The sequence below is a fragment of the Otolemur garnettii genome, unplaced genomic scaffold (genome assembly GCF_000181295.1).
Source record: "Otolemur garnettii isolate 467f Iridium unplaced genomic scaffold, OtoGar3 scaffold00087, whole genome shotgun sequence".
NCBI lineage: Eukaryota > Metazoa > Chordata > Mammalia > Primates > Galagidae > Otolemur > Otolemur garnettii.
Genome location: NW_003852482.1, coordinates 6,790,050 through 6,804,804, shown reverse-complemented (window position 1 = coordinate 6,804,804; position 14,755 = coordinate 6,790,050). Strand labels below are relative to the sequence as shown.

General features: G+C 45.8%; 1 protein-coding gene across 2 annotated transcripts in view; it reads left to right on the top strand.

Moving 5' to 3' along the window:
* The window catches only part of FUBP3 (far upstream element binding protein 3), a 63,558-nt gene that overhangs the window by 29,751 nt on the left and 19,052 nt on the right, over positions 1-14,755 (top strand). For both annotated transcript variants that reach the window (XM_023516136.1, XM_003794897.3), the window contains exons 3-8: positions 4,601-4,634; positions 7,389-7,438; positions 7,814-7,885; positions 9,144-9,201; positions 11,159-11,321; positions 12,782-12,880. In XM_023516136.1, the coding sequence (XP_023371904.1) occupies positions 4,601-4,634; positions 7,389-7,438; positions 7,814-7,885; positions 9,144-9,201; positions 11,159-11,321; positions 12,782-12,880 (476 nt within the window). The remainder of the gene's footprint in view (positions 1-4,600; positions 4,635-7,388; positions 7,439-7,813; positions 7,886-9,143; positions 9,202-11,158; positions 11,322-12,781; positions 12,881-14,755) is intronic.

Genomic DNA, 14,755 nt, shown 5'->3' with positions numbered 1-14,755 from the left:
CTGTGGCATCACAACTCACCGCAACCTCCAGCTCTTGGGCTTAGGCAATACTCTTTCCTCAGCCTCCCAAGTAGCTGGGACTACAGGGGCACTCGCCACAAGCCCAGCTATTTTTTTGTTGCAGTTTGGGGGGCCATATTCAAACCTGACACCCTCAGTATATGGGGCTGGTGCCCTGCTCACTGTGCCACAGGTGCCACCCATGTCAAGTTTTTTAAAAAGTCTTTAAAATGCCACTTACAATGTGAGAAATCTATTTTTTTCAGCATTAGTTAATACAGGTGTATTAAAACACATCCAACTGAAATAAAAGTTTATGGAATATATACCCTTATTATATATGCTACATTCTGTTTTCAACTTTATTTTTAGTAAAACTGGTTGTGATCCCATTGACTTCATAACTACTGGCTTAAATGAAAATAAAGCTTAGTGCTGTAAATACAGCATCAGAGAGTTATTTTTTTCCTCTTTTTTTTTTTTTTTTTTTGAGACAGAGCCTCAAGCTGTCCCCCTGGGTAGAGTGCTGTGACATTTAAGCTCACAGCAACCTCCAACTCCTGGGCTTAAGCGAGTCTCTTGCCTCCGCCTCCCAAGTAGCTGGGACCACAGGCGCCCACCAGAACACCAGGCTATTTTTTGGTTGCAGCCATCATTGTTGTTTGGTGGGCCCAGGCTGGATTCGAACCTGCCACCTTACGTGTATGTGGCTGGTGCCTTAGCCACTTGAGCCATAGACTCTGAGCCTGTTTTTTTCCTACTAATGTCACTCCACTGCTCCTTGGGTAGGCACTTGTACTTGGGCAAGAGGGTGCAGATCTCCATCCCTGGAGACTGCGTTAAGGCTCTTCATCAGGTTGATTACCCAGCTAGACTCTAGATTCCTTGAGAGCAGAGGTTACCTTGTTTACTGTTTTATCCTCAGGACGTAGAAGAGTGTTCAGCGCCCAAAAGGCACCAGTGTGCGTGGTGAAGAGCTATCAAAGAGTTAATGCCACAGTGATGGTGTTGGAGCCCTCAAGATAAAGGACGGGGGGGGGGGGTGGCGCCTGTGGCTCAAAGGAGTAAGGCACCAGCCCATATGCCAGAGGTGGTAGGTTCAAACCCAACTCTGGCCAAAAACTGCAAAAAAAAAAAAAAGATAAAGGACAGGGAAACACAATAGGGTAGAGCTCCCATGAGCACCGCACCCTACCTGGGCATTGTCTGGGGCTGGCCTAGTGTGAATGCGCCCTCTTCTGCAGTACAGTGGGCCTGGTAGTGTACTGGCAGTGACTGGTACAGCATCTGCCTCCTGGGCAGGGCTCATAGGATTAAGTGGGTTTGTGTAGGTGAGACACCTGAAAAAGCAGCTGACGTCACTAGTGGTTGTATTCTTTTCTACTCAGAAAAGCATGATAGAAAGCTGCATGTAATGGGCGGCGCCTGTGGCTCAAAGGAGTAGGGTGCCAGCCCCATATGCCGAAAGTGGCAGGTTCAAACCTAGCCCCGGCCAAAAACTGCAAAAAAGAAAGCTGAATGTAAGAGTGACATTATGGAGATAAACTTGAATTTGCTCTCACTTTAAAAACAGTAGTAATTTGCAGTATTAATAACATATTACTTGGCAAGGGCCTTTTAGCTGAACTCAGGATATCAGCATTTTGTGGCCCTGGAGTAAGAGTTGTGCCTAAAACACAGGAAGCCTTTGTATTGTCCCTGAGAAGCGTTTTGAAAACACTTTGAATCCCCACAGTGTTACTGACCTGAGCTGGGTCTTAGAAAGGCATTGGTCAGCGTGCAAAGAGACCAGGAATCCAGGGAAGGGGCTGAGAGGAAAGACATTTTCCTCTGACTGGCCGGCACACCTGCCTCTGGCCTGCTGCTCTGTAGGTGCCAGGCTGGCTGGTCTGAGCTGGGAGGAGGAGTTGGTGCTTTTGTTCCTGGGCTTTAGGGGAGTGGTGTAGCTACTGAAGCTGATGCACATTATAAAGTTGGCTGTGTTTCCCAGTTATGATTTGCTAGCATTTCTTTGGGGAGAGAAAAATGAAGTCTTTTTTTTCTCTTCCTCTCTTAACAGGAAAAAATGTTCTGACTACTTTTTTAAGATAGTTTTTCAAGTTGGCAGAGTATTACTCTTGAGGAAGAATTCCTTCTATTGTAGATCACTTCTTCTCTGGGAAAAGTTTGTGTTTCCATATGTTTCCCGGTGGCTTCCTGCTCTGGGGAGTGCAAGATAAATGAGAACGTCCCATGTGTGCTGGAATTGAGCTAAGGGGAGCTTTGGTGGCAAGAAGAAGCATTGTCAACTGGGGTGCGCCATTTATGGGAGTTGAGCTGATTTTAGGCAGCATTTTTCCATTTTTGTGGTAAAATGACTAGCTCCATTCCAGTGAACATGGTGGCTGTTGCCGTTTGCCTTCTGAGTCCTGCTCCTCATCATGAAGACTGAGGAGACGGTCCTGTTGCTAGAGTTGGGCCTAACAGTTTGCTGTGTGAGGGCCCAACACCCCCCTCTAACTGCTGGTTTTCATTTTTAGGCACCAAAGGGAAATGTTTCCGAAGGGAATGAAACTTTAAATCACATATTTCAGCCTTGGACCACAACATTTGCATAGAGGAGGGAGACGGTTCCTTCTTAAGCATCCAATCCACCAACTCAGAGTTGACTCTGGAGTTGAACCTGATTTCCTCCCAGGTGACTAGGCTCTCAGCAGCCCATCTGTGTGTGGGGTGACAGTGTGTGCGCGTTCATCTCCAGTCATCGTGAGCACCTCCATTTGTGGCTAGCAGAAATGGTGTCATGTGTGTGGCACCTATGGCATGTACTCTGCCAACAAAAAGGAAATGTCATTTTGTGATGGGCACAAAATTCTGAATGGCTTTTGAGCAGGAGCCTCTGAGTGTTCTGGTGAATCTCAGAGTTCTGTGGCTTCTCTGGCTTTTTCATGTCTCTTACCAAACAGCATTGTGGGCCAGGAGGGTGGTTGGCCACACTGCCTTGGCTGAGGAACAGGCACGTCTCCTTTTGGTCAGCGGCGTTTCCAGGTACATTAGCCCTGGTTTTCAGCAGATTCTTTCCACCAGGACAAGTGCTGACAGCGACCGGGGAAGCTGAGTTCGGGTGGAAGACTGGCCCGACTCCTGCGTGCTCTGTCATCCCATCCCCTCTGGTCTCTGCCTTTCTCCCTGCTGCCTTAGGTGGTAGACAGTCCTCTCCTGAACTAGCAGTTGGCCAGTTTTCATTTGAAACTTGAGTCATGAATACTCCCTATCCCAAGCAGGAGCGTTTGTTATATTCAAACTGGATATGCAAAAAGAAAAATTGAAGAGTCAATGAAGACAATTTTCTCATCCCAATCTCTTGTTATTCTGCTTATCTGAGATAAGCAGGTTGATAGTATATAGTGTCAATATTTTGGCAGCAGACCATTATCTTGCTATTGATCCAAAGAAATACAATATTGACTCGGTATCTTCGTTTACTTTTTGCTGGTCTTGTTTCTCTATGCCTTCTTTTTAAATGTCATAATCTGGTTTCTTTTTCTTTGTCTCTTTACTGTCCAGGCAGAGATTGACAGGGCTAAGTTTGGAAAGGAAAAAGAGCAGTTGGACTTGTGCATTTCAGACGTCAGTCCATTTCACTCTTTGTCCTACAGTGGATATAATTGATCCATTCCCACTTATCTCATGTCTATCCTTATAATAACTTTCCCCAAGACATATTTTTGAGTGCTTTTAGTGTCTTGTAATGTTCATTCTGTTCTCTGTAACATGTTTTCACATTTGTTTTTCGTTGTCTGCTGACTGTATTTCCTGAGCTGCATTTTCCAAAAGAGAAACGCCACAGAATCATTTTTGCTGATGGCTGGTGAAGGAGACACTCATCAATAGCTGAAAGAGGAAAAACTGGAACAAAAAGAGTAGCTAAAGTGGATTTGTGGGAATGTGATTACAGAGTCGGTTTTAATAATAAGAGGCTGTTTGGCACTGTTGTCTCTGTGAAATGGGCTTGAAAGGCAGTTGCTGGTTCCTAGTGTCCACTGCGTGTGGACTGCCGCGGGGGTCGATGAAGAGGCCCAGGCAGGAGGAGGCCAGATCCTCTCCTTGAGATGCCTGCGGGGGGATAGGGGGTGGGCATCTCCTCCCCCATGGCCAGCAGGGCACATATGTGCATGTTCTTGGTGACAGCAGCTGCCGTGGAGCAGTCCTTACCAGTGCTTCTAAGGAGGTTAAATCTTCTCATTTGTTTTTGAAAGAGAGAAGGAATCCTCTCCATGTACACATTGAGTTTGGATCCAGAGCAGGAGGGATGTAGGAAGGTAGAGGGATTTAGGGTTAGCAGGATTTTCTCCCAGGCCTCTCAGCATGTGGACACACAGATCAATTTCTTATCCTGCGTTCAGCTGGACACTGGGTTAGAGATGGTGTTGATCAAGATGTCCCCTCCTGTTTCATATCACATAACGCATTCATTTCAGCCACTGAGCCTAAATTACTGTTTGCTTTCTTTCTGCCTTTCTTTTTTTCCCCCCTGAAATGGTAAGAACTCATATAAGGATGAAGTTAGTTTATCCGTGCTAATGCTTTGATTTTTCTTTTCTTTTTCTCTTTGCCACAGTAGGTAACCAGTTAGGGGCCTTGGTACATCAAAGGTAAGCAGTGGGTTATGTTTTATTATTTATTGATCATTTCTAATTGTTTATTGATCCACCATCTGTACTAGAGTATTAGGAAGTCAGAGGTTGAGAATGTGAAAAACCATGGGTTAGATTTCTTTAAGACTCAAGTTTTTTGCTAACCCTTTCCAAGATAGTATAAGCTCAAGGGATAAGCTGATACAAGGTATTAAAAATCAGCCATTATTGTTTGTAAGTCGAAAGATTTCTAGAATGTTGGAGTTGCTCTTTCTACAGATGTAATTTAATTTAAATGGAAAGAATATGAAATTTTCCTTCCTGGGCTTATGATATTCTGTGTTTTATGAATCCTTAGTCCCTTCACTTAAGAAAAGATGTCTGGAAATGTGCTGTACTGGGCTTCCAGAAGGGAATGCTGTGGGTGCTCCTGGCAGGTGGGTGGGTAGCCAGTGCTTGGGTCAGGGAGACAGAAGCCGGAGTTCCACCCCCTGCCACGGTGATAGGGACTTACCAGAGAACCTCTGCTAAATGCCCAGTTGATTCTCTGCCCCATTTCTGTTCACAGCTCTATTAAATGTTCAGGATTTTGATAGATAAAAGATCTCTGAGCTTTTCCAAGACCAATCTGTAAGATAGGGTATTTGTGGTCAGTGTATTCCTTCAAAAAGGAAAAAGTATGCAGGAAGCTGTATGTCATGGTTTCTCTTCCAGATGGCATTTTGAGCTGTGTGTCTGTATCTGTAAGTGTAACTGTGTTACCCTAACCTTCAGTGCCCACGATACAATTCTCTCATCTTTATTCTGCATGGATATTAGGGAGTTGGTAGAAATCACCAGATATTAGTTACCCAAAGACTTTTTTTTTTTTTGTAGTTTTTGGCCAGGGCTGGGTTTAAACCCGCCACCTCTGGTATATGGGGTAAGCACCCTACTCCTTTGAGCCACAGGTGCTGCCCTCAAAAGCTTATCTTGAATTTCTGTTGTTTGATTGATTTGTTTTGTTTGTTAATTAAAACTATTTAAGTGAAGTGGTTGTTAGTATCAAAAGCTGGTTTTTGGCTGAGCTTGGTGGCTCACGCCTGTAATCCTAGCATTCTGGGAGGCCAGGGGTGGAAAGAATTTCCTGATCTCAGGAGTTTGAGGCTAGCCTAAGCAAGAGCAAGACCCCATTTCCAAAAATAGCCGGGTGTTGTGGCAGGCACCTGTGCTCGAGAGGTTGAGGCAAGAGGATTGCTTGAGCCCAAGAGTTTGAGGTTGCTATGAGCTATAATGTCATGGCACTCTACCAAGGGTGACAAAATAAAACTCTGTCTCAAAAAAAAAACTTCAAATGCTGATTTTCCTGGAAAGCCATAATAGCTCAGGACTTTACTTTTCAAAATGTTTATACTTTGTGCATTAGACAAGTTTAGGAGCCTTTTCTTCCAGGAATCCCAAAGCATTTGTCTTGGTATGTTTCTTCCTTAGAATCTGCTAAATTTGTTCCTGAGGGCCCAGGAACTGCCCCAGCTTTGTGACATTTTGTATTATACTAGTGTTAACACCAACTTCCAAGTAATATTTTCTGAGGGTACACAGCTGGTGCTACACAAGACGTGGGCAGCAACCTCATGGCTACACACGGGAGTGCTGTCATCCCTCACCACAGGTCAGGAAGCACAGCCTGACGAGGCCTGGCGTCTGCTGTGGGATGCGTTAGGCCCCTAAGGCTTGGCACAAACATCCACAGTTTCGATAAAGAAGTGGTTTGAGGGAGACCACATACATCCCAAGTGGCAGGAATCCCTCCTCATGCGTAAGCCTGGGGATGTAAGCCCCACCAAGAGACTGTCCGCTGCCGTCACAGTGATGGTGTGGCCAGTGCTATTTAAGCTGCTGCGTTTCTTCTAAGTGCTGCACTTTCCCTAGAAACTTGCCCTTATTCTCCTTCCCATGATGGGTAAAAATCCAGCAGGGGGAGAGATGTTTAAAATGCTTGCCGTTTTTTTTTTTTCCTTCAACTATTTGCATTTAGCTTCCTTCTAAGGTAAATGTTTAGATTTAATTGCTTTCTGGGGTGTTGGACAAATTGGATATTGTCCACAATACACTATATGGCAAATTTGAAGGTTTGTCTCAAAGAGACAGTGCAGTGGTTGTTTAAAAAGGGGGGGGGCACATAATGGGTGAACTAACATTTAACAGAAGAACCTTGCAGAGAGAGTGAGGTAATTATTCTGTCCTGGTCAACACTGATTAGGCCTCTCTTGGATACTGGTTCCATTTGGGGCATCTTAGCTTAAAAGACACAGATAAATTTGAGAGCTGCCCAAAAACAGTAAAAAGATTGGGAAACAAAGAATGTTGCAGAAAGTTGAGTATCTCTTCATCTAGGGAGGGCACCATAATAACAATTTTGAAGGTCTCCTGGGCTGTGCGCATCCTGGGATCAACGCCTTGTTTGTTAGAGAGGCCTGAACAAGCAGCACCAAGGAGCTGTGTGGGGGGAAAGGGGCGTGACTACTAGGGGGGTTGGTGGTTTAGTGAAAACCAGAGGTTTCTTCCTCTCATGTAAGGAGAGATGGAAGGTTTAAATCTCTTCAAGGAGTGATTGACCAAAGGGTTCATTTAATGACACTCCTTGTAGATGGTTGTGGATGTTGACCGAAGAGGCATGATTTATTTTAAGCTTTTATCTTGCAGCGTTGCCAATAAGGGCAGTTTGGGAACTTAACGGTGGCTGCAAAATTCTGTGTTCTATATTTCTTCCAAAATGTTCTTTGTTTTTAGGGCCGTAATAACTGAAGAATTCAAAGTGCCTGATAAAATGGTCGGCTTTAGTGAGTATCTACATTGTCTACTTTCCCCTCATTCCTGTCCGTCTTTCTTTTCAACCTCGCTTTGTCCTTGTAGTGGAATGCTTTTCACATGATACTTGCTGCAGTCTCTCCCCAGGCTGAGGGAGAAACCAGAGCTTTGGGCTGTGGACTGCCCCCCCCACCTCTCCCCACTTTAGCTGGAATCCCTGCCTGCCGCTGTGTTGCATGTAGAATTTTGTTGCTGTAGTGCTCAGAGAATTGAGATGGGCCCACCAGGCCGACTTGACGTGTAGTGCTGTGAGCCAAGTGTAATAGTTTATTGAATTCATTAGGCCATTCGTGCATAGTTAAATAGGGAATGGGGGGCATGTTCTGACCTTGTTCAATTTGTTTCAGTTATCGGCAGGGGAGGTGAGCAGATTTCACGGATTCAAGCAGAATCTGGTTGCAAAATTCAGATTGCTTCAGGTAAGGGCATCTTTTTTATAGATCTCAGTTTGATAGAAAATATTTTGCAAAATTTCCAAGGTCCAATACCTTTGTTTCTTGCTTAGAAATTTAGGGGCTTTGGGTAAGTATATGTGATTTGTGTTTCCTATGCACTTCTGGAGTTGAACTCCCAGATGACAACCAGAATAATCAGAGTAAAAGTGGGCCAAAAAACAAGGCCTCCTAGCCGGCTTCTAGGTTAGACCCTCCCGCAGTTCTGTGGCCGCCTCCCCAAACACCTGCTTCTCTAGTACCTGTGCTTTCCTCACCAGAACGTTAGGCCAGACATTCTGGGGCCTACAGGAGTTTAGGGCTTTGGGACTGCTCCTGGGGACTGCATGGCAGATCCTCTCAATAAGATCATCCCTTCCCTGTGTGGAAAGAGGACATCTGGAGTTCTGGCAGAATTGGCACACATTAAACACATTTTAGGACCTTTCCTGGGTGAGGCCATTTTGACCATACATTATGGAGAAAGACCAGTTGAAGAACAGTTTTTATTTTATTTTTGGTTTTATTATCTAATTTGAGTTTTACCTCCTTCTATTGTAGAGGAAGGGGTTTGAAGAACATTTGACTAGAGGAATGTTTATCATTTTGAAAGATCCTTATTATAGTGTCTTAAAGGCAGTAACTATTGTTAGCTATTTCTCTTCAGTTTTTTGAGGAAGGGCTTTAAGAAGAAATTTTTTTAGGAACAAAGTAAAGCATCATTGTAGTGTTGGAAAGTAAGATTTTCCTTTCTTGTCAGATGGCCCAGAACTAGTTCCATATAGATGCCCCTAATCTCTTAGGATATTCATGCAGTAACTGGCAGTATCTAATGTGCATATCATTAAATTCCTTACCAATGTACCATTTTGTGTGCAAACAAATGACCAGAAAACTGTAAATGGAGAAACTGAAGAACAGCCCTAGAAAATGAACTCACGCAATTCCTAGAACATGAGTGGGTCAGAAATGAAGCTGAACCTGGTAGTAATATCAACTCGTAAGCCTCTGATGCTTCCTTCCGGCTTCCCCTGACGACTTGTTTCTTACTTTGAGAACCAAGGATGGAGCTACCAGCTTAATATTCTATCCACAATCAGAAGCAAACTGCCTTTTTCTGGGAGACTGAGCTTCTCTGTGGCTAGTGTAGGAGCCAGCTCCAGAGTGATAGTCTATACACAGAGGCAAAGGCACATGGCTGCCTGGTGCTCACCAACACACCTCGTCTTCTTGATTCTTCTTATAGAGAGTTCTGGGATTCCAGAGAGGCCCTGTGTACTTACCGGAACCCCAGAAAGTATTGAGTAAGTTTATTTTATTTACTTTTTCCTTTCACTCTTCTTCCTCCTTCCCCACATGGGGAGAAATGGAAGGGCAAGACTGTCACTGAACACTGCAGACTGTGCTGCAGTCCGGCCACACAAGCAGATGCTGCTGCAGGGAAAACCTGGGAGGCTGCTGTGCCAGGGGACCTTTCTGTTACATTAAATACTCAAGATGTCACCCTTTCCCCAAACCCTACAGAACTTCTCACAGCTGTCACATCTTCATAAATCCTGGTCTTGAGAGTGTACATTCACCCCACCTGAGTGCTTTAATCGACTCACTTCTTCCTGGTTAACACCTCCTTTACCTGAGCAGGTCTGAATTAGTGAGCCTGTCACTTTGTGAACTGCTGAGGATCCTGCAACCAGGTCTTTGGCTTTGGCCTAGGGCTGATCCCATTACCCTTCTGATATTTGTGAACTAAATGAATAGATTTCTCTGTGGCCTTGGCTCCACTCAGAGGGCTGTATGGACCTGCAAGGAGATGTTTTGGCTTTGGGGCCTTTGCAGCAGCCTCCAGAGTAGCAGTGCTTTTCTCCCCTGGTACACACATGCGCAGAGCCTTGTTCAGAGGCAAGCCCACCTGGTAAGGGGCACACTGACTGGGAGTCTGCTCACTTTCCTTTTTCAATCTACTGAGGAGCTTTGCATTTGGGGACAAGGTGCTAAGATTATGTCTGACTCAATAGATAAGGTTGTTTTATTGTTTCCATTTCTCAGGGAGTGCAGATGAGTTTAAATTCTTCTGCTGTGACATTGCAAGCAGTGAACCAGAATAAATACCACTGGTGGGAGTACATTATAGGGCAAGCTATATGGTATTGCTAGAGTCAAGGCGTTTTTTCTCCAATGCAGGTTAATCCAGTACACAAGCAAAATATTAAAAAGCTGCTATAACTGAGAAGATACACGAAGCTGATTCTGTACACAAAGACTCAAGTCTGCAAAGGCAACTCGTGTTTCCTACCTTTCTCTTCTTTCTTCCTAATCTTCTAACCATTCCTGCTTAGTATCCACCCAAGGAGTAGCGACATGGGGATTGTGACCAGGAGGGAACAATTTTAGTTTCTTCAATGAGCTATACAGCCAGCCTGTTAGTAACTGAGTTCTTCTGCATTAGAGGAACCAAAAAATAGATTGTGTGTAGTGATTTAGAGAATAAATACTGAAAATTACAGCCAGAGGAGATTCTGGTGCAGAAAAGGAAAGCAGCCCCACAGATGACCTTGGTGGTCTGGGCGGCCTGTCACAGCATTGCCGTTTCCCTCCTCCACCAGCAAGTAAAGCAGCACAGGTGGCATGACACGTGAAATGCAGGGTCCTGACTTGACGACGTGAAAAGCTCAGAGTAGGTGTCTGAGTACCCGGCTGCATCTGACCCGCCTCCCCCCTTTCCCACCTCTTGAAATTAAACTGGTGGTTAACAGTGTTGTTGGCTTTGGAGAAGAGCCCTGGGGTCGGGGGTCCGGGCAAGTACTAACCCTGCTTCTTTCCTTTCTTTCTCATGGCTCTCTCTCCCCTGCCCATATTTAACAAACGTATATTAAGAGTATACTCTCTGAGAAGGTTTATGCTGGGTGGGGGGACAGTGAGATGTGCCAAGGGGTAAAATGTGGTCCCTGCTACTAGAGCAGCTGGTGTTCAATTGGAGACAACACGTTTGTGGAGACACAAGTGCGAGCAGAGGCGGACTTGAAACGGGTTGTATCTGGCAGCAGCCTGCTTGTCTAGGCCCCAGTTGGAACGCTGGAATCGTGGTGTGTGTTGCTTTTAAATTCCAGCCTAGTAGCTTGGCGGATGGCACAGAGACCTCTGAGTTGTGGGGCAGGAGCTGGAGCTGGATGGAGGGCTGCCTCGGCTCCTTCAGGTTTTCCCCTGGTGCACCCGAGTGTTCCCATGGTGCTGATTCTCCTGTGGTTCTCTTCCCTCCCAAAGACAAGCCAAACGGCTCCTGGGGCAGATTGTGGACCGCTGTCGGAACGGACCGAGCTTTCATAATGACGTAGATGGCAACAGCACCATCCAGGAGATTCTCATTCCCGCGTCCAAAGTGGGTCTGGTTATTGGCAAAGGAGGGGAGACAATAAAGCAGTTACAGGTATGTGAGCCTAGCGTGGCCTCCCTGCAGTAGGTCCTCAGCTTCCTGGTCTGGGGATGTGGTCAGAGTAGACATCCCTGGCTGGGCTGGCTTTGCACACCATGATGCTGGGGTACCCTCCAAAACTCTGCCCAGTGGTTTCACGGTCAGTTGGGAGAGGCTTCCTTCCTGCATTTGTCAGCTACGTTCTGAACATGTACTAAAACCAAGCCTGAGGCCAAGTACTGGGGGCAGGTGTGCCCTGGCAGCGGTCCTCATGAACTCTTCTACAACCATTGTTAACAGTGAAGCTCCATGAGGATTACTTTGTACATCATAGGATAGCATCCCAGATCAAAGTACAACGTCTTGAATCAGGGGCTCTAACCCTCATTATTTGAGTGGGTGTAAATATGCTCACCACTTTTTAAAGACTGTGAAAAGGGGTAAGTGCCAGACTCACTGTTGTAATGAAGCTGAAATAATGTCCTGTCTCTGATTTTTTATTTAAGGGCCTGTTACTGAGTGGGTGCTGCACAAACAGAAGCCCTCATCTGAGACACTTGGGGCCAGAACATGTTTCAGAATTTAACACCCCTACCAAGTTCTAGGGCTGCACCCTGAAATATGCATATTCCTATAGCTAAATATAACAGTAGTCACACTTAATGAGAGAAAGGCTAGAAATAAATACAGTTGGATGAGTTCAGTTCTGCCGCCAAATTAGTGATGAACAAACTTTATTTCAGAGCTCTGGGGCTTTTGCAGTTGCAAGTGAAGGGCTGTGGCTTGCCTAGCATGCCCTTCGTGACCCAGACCCCAGCTGCTGGTTGTGAGGACAGGATCTTAGTGTAGACTCTGAGAAGTTAGGATTTGAGGTCCCAGCATCCAAATTTGCAGGGGATTGTTTTTTGTTATATTCCAGATTAAGATGAAGGTGCAAGTGATGATTAGGTTACATTATTTGCCTTTGTGAGGTGAAGTCTCTGTTATTTGTGCCCCTCATCCAGGAGGTGTGCCGTATGCCCTTACATTGTGCCTCTTGGCCAACATCCAAATTTTGGTCACCCATTTGATAGCTCTGGATCATTGGGCAGCATATTCTTAGAGCCCTCTTTATCTGTAAAGTGGAGAGATGGTGAGAACTTCACTCAGTTCTTCAGAATTTCTAATCAGATAACATTAGGAGTCCTTAGTCTGTAGCATTCGATAGCAGTAGCTCACTAATGCTTAGGTATTCTAGACGCTGGAGAGAGAGGATTACTTTGGGAGATGGTTTTATGTATCCCGTTTGGATGTGGTCTGCGTGTTATGTATGTCTGCCTTCACAGAAGCCAGCTTCATGGTCACGGGCAGCAGTGCCTGGGGGTAGGTGGGACATGAGCTTACTGTGGATGTGACCTGACCCAGGCCAGTTTCCTGTGCTGTCCCCTGTTCTCATTCATAACCGTGAGGGCTGTGCTGGTATGTGTCCCCCACAGGAGCGGACAGGTGTGAAGATGGTTATGATCCAGGATGGCCCATTGCCCACAGGCACAGACAAGCCTCTTCGCATTACCGGAGACCCGTTTAAAGTACAGGTAGGAAAGAAACCATTGATTGAGTGAGTCATGGGTGTATGGCTATCACTTGGTGGTAACTTATAGCTTTTATCTTAAGTAATTGTAAGACTGGGTATTCCTTTATTTAAGGTAAGCTATTTTCCTAAGCAAAGTTTGGTGATAAAGCAATCTAGGGTTATCCTGCCCAATATTGGAGCCACTCACTACATGTGACTGTTTAAATAAAAGTGGCTCATTTACACTGGCCATACTGCAGGTGCTCAGCAGTGAGCTCGAGGTGGGGGCGACTGTCTTGGGCAGTATACATAGGGAACACTTCTATCAGTGAGAAGGTTTTGTGAGATAGTGCTGATCAGGTGCAATTTGGATTTGCTGACCTGTGGTCAGCTGGGATGTAGCCTCTGTTTGGCTTTTGTTTGCCCGTTTTCTCCCTCTGGGTCCATTTTGTAAGCCTGTCAGAGGGGGTCGGAGAACACCGGTGCTGGAGCCACACGAGCATACACGTGCCCTCATAGTGGGTGTCCTATGGCCTGAGCTCCCGGGGAAGGCAGCGCCACTGGCTGAAAGCAGCAAGGGGCTCAGTTGTCAGTCCCATGGAGTGGTCTTCCTCTTCCAACTCTTGCTGATAGAGGAATGCAAGTGGGCTGTGGCTTGTGTCTGTTCTCAGTCAGTGAAACACGAGTACTCTTTTTTTCTGCAGCCTGCTTTGCCATTGCTTCATTTAGAGTAGTTCTAGGTTGATGCACCCTGGTGAGCCAGGCTGCCATGGATAGTCAGTCCTTTCTAGGAACCTTGGGGATTTGATCCTGTAAAGGTTACCAGTCCTGGCAGAGTATTTCCCGCCATTCAGAACCCTATCATTTGGCTAAACCGGTCAAGGTACACCTATAAAATAATCATTTTAGGACAGGGTTGAGGGCAGTGGCAGACAGGATCCTGTCCTGGAGCTTTCACGTCCTTCAGGTTGGGACCCCCCATGCACTGGCCTCTCTCCAAACTCCTGGCCTTCTTTCAGCATAAACAGGCAGGCTCTTAACAGTCAGTTGCGGCCAGGCACAGTGGCTCACACCTATCATCCTAGCACTCTGGGAAGTTGATTGCCTGAGCTTAGGAGTTCAGGATCAGCCTGACCAAGAGTGAGACCCCATCTCTACTAAAAATAGCTGTGCATTGTGGTAGACACCTGTAGTCCCAAGTGCTCTGGAGGCTGAGGCAGGAAGATCACTTGAGCCCAAGAGTTTGAGGTTGCTGTGAACTGTGACGCTAAGGCACTCTACCAAGGGCAACCAAAAAAATTGTAAAAAGTCAGATTGCATCTCTTCTGTCCTCACTTTGTTTCTGCAGTCCAGCTCATAGACTCCGTGGCATTATCCATGGACCCTGAGGAGGGCCAGTTGGGACACAGTGTGCCAGCCCACCAGCAGCCCTCCCCACTGCCCTTGCCATCATGCAGACAGGTGTGAAGATGGTTATGATCCAGGATGGCCCATTGCCTAGGGGTGCAGATAAGCCTCTTCCCATCAAGCCTTTGATGTTACCTTTTGTTGACAAAATGTCATAACCAAAAATTATATCACTGGGTGTTTAATAAATGTGTATAAAAATAATTATTACTTACAGTTTTTAGTTTTGGGTTTTTTTTGTTTTTTTTTTTTTTGCAGACAGAGCCTCAAGCTGTCACTCTGGGTAGAGTGCTATGGCATCACAGCTTACAGCAACCTCCAGCTCCTAGGCCTAAGCGATTCTCTTCCCTTAGCCTCCCAAGTAGCTGGGACTACAGGCACCTGCCACAATGCCTGGCTACTTTTTTGTTGTTGTTGTTTGTAGTTGTCATTGTTGTTTGGCAGGCCTGGGCTGGATTCAAACCTGCCAGCTCTGGTGTATGTGGCTGGC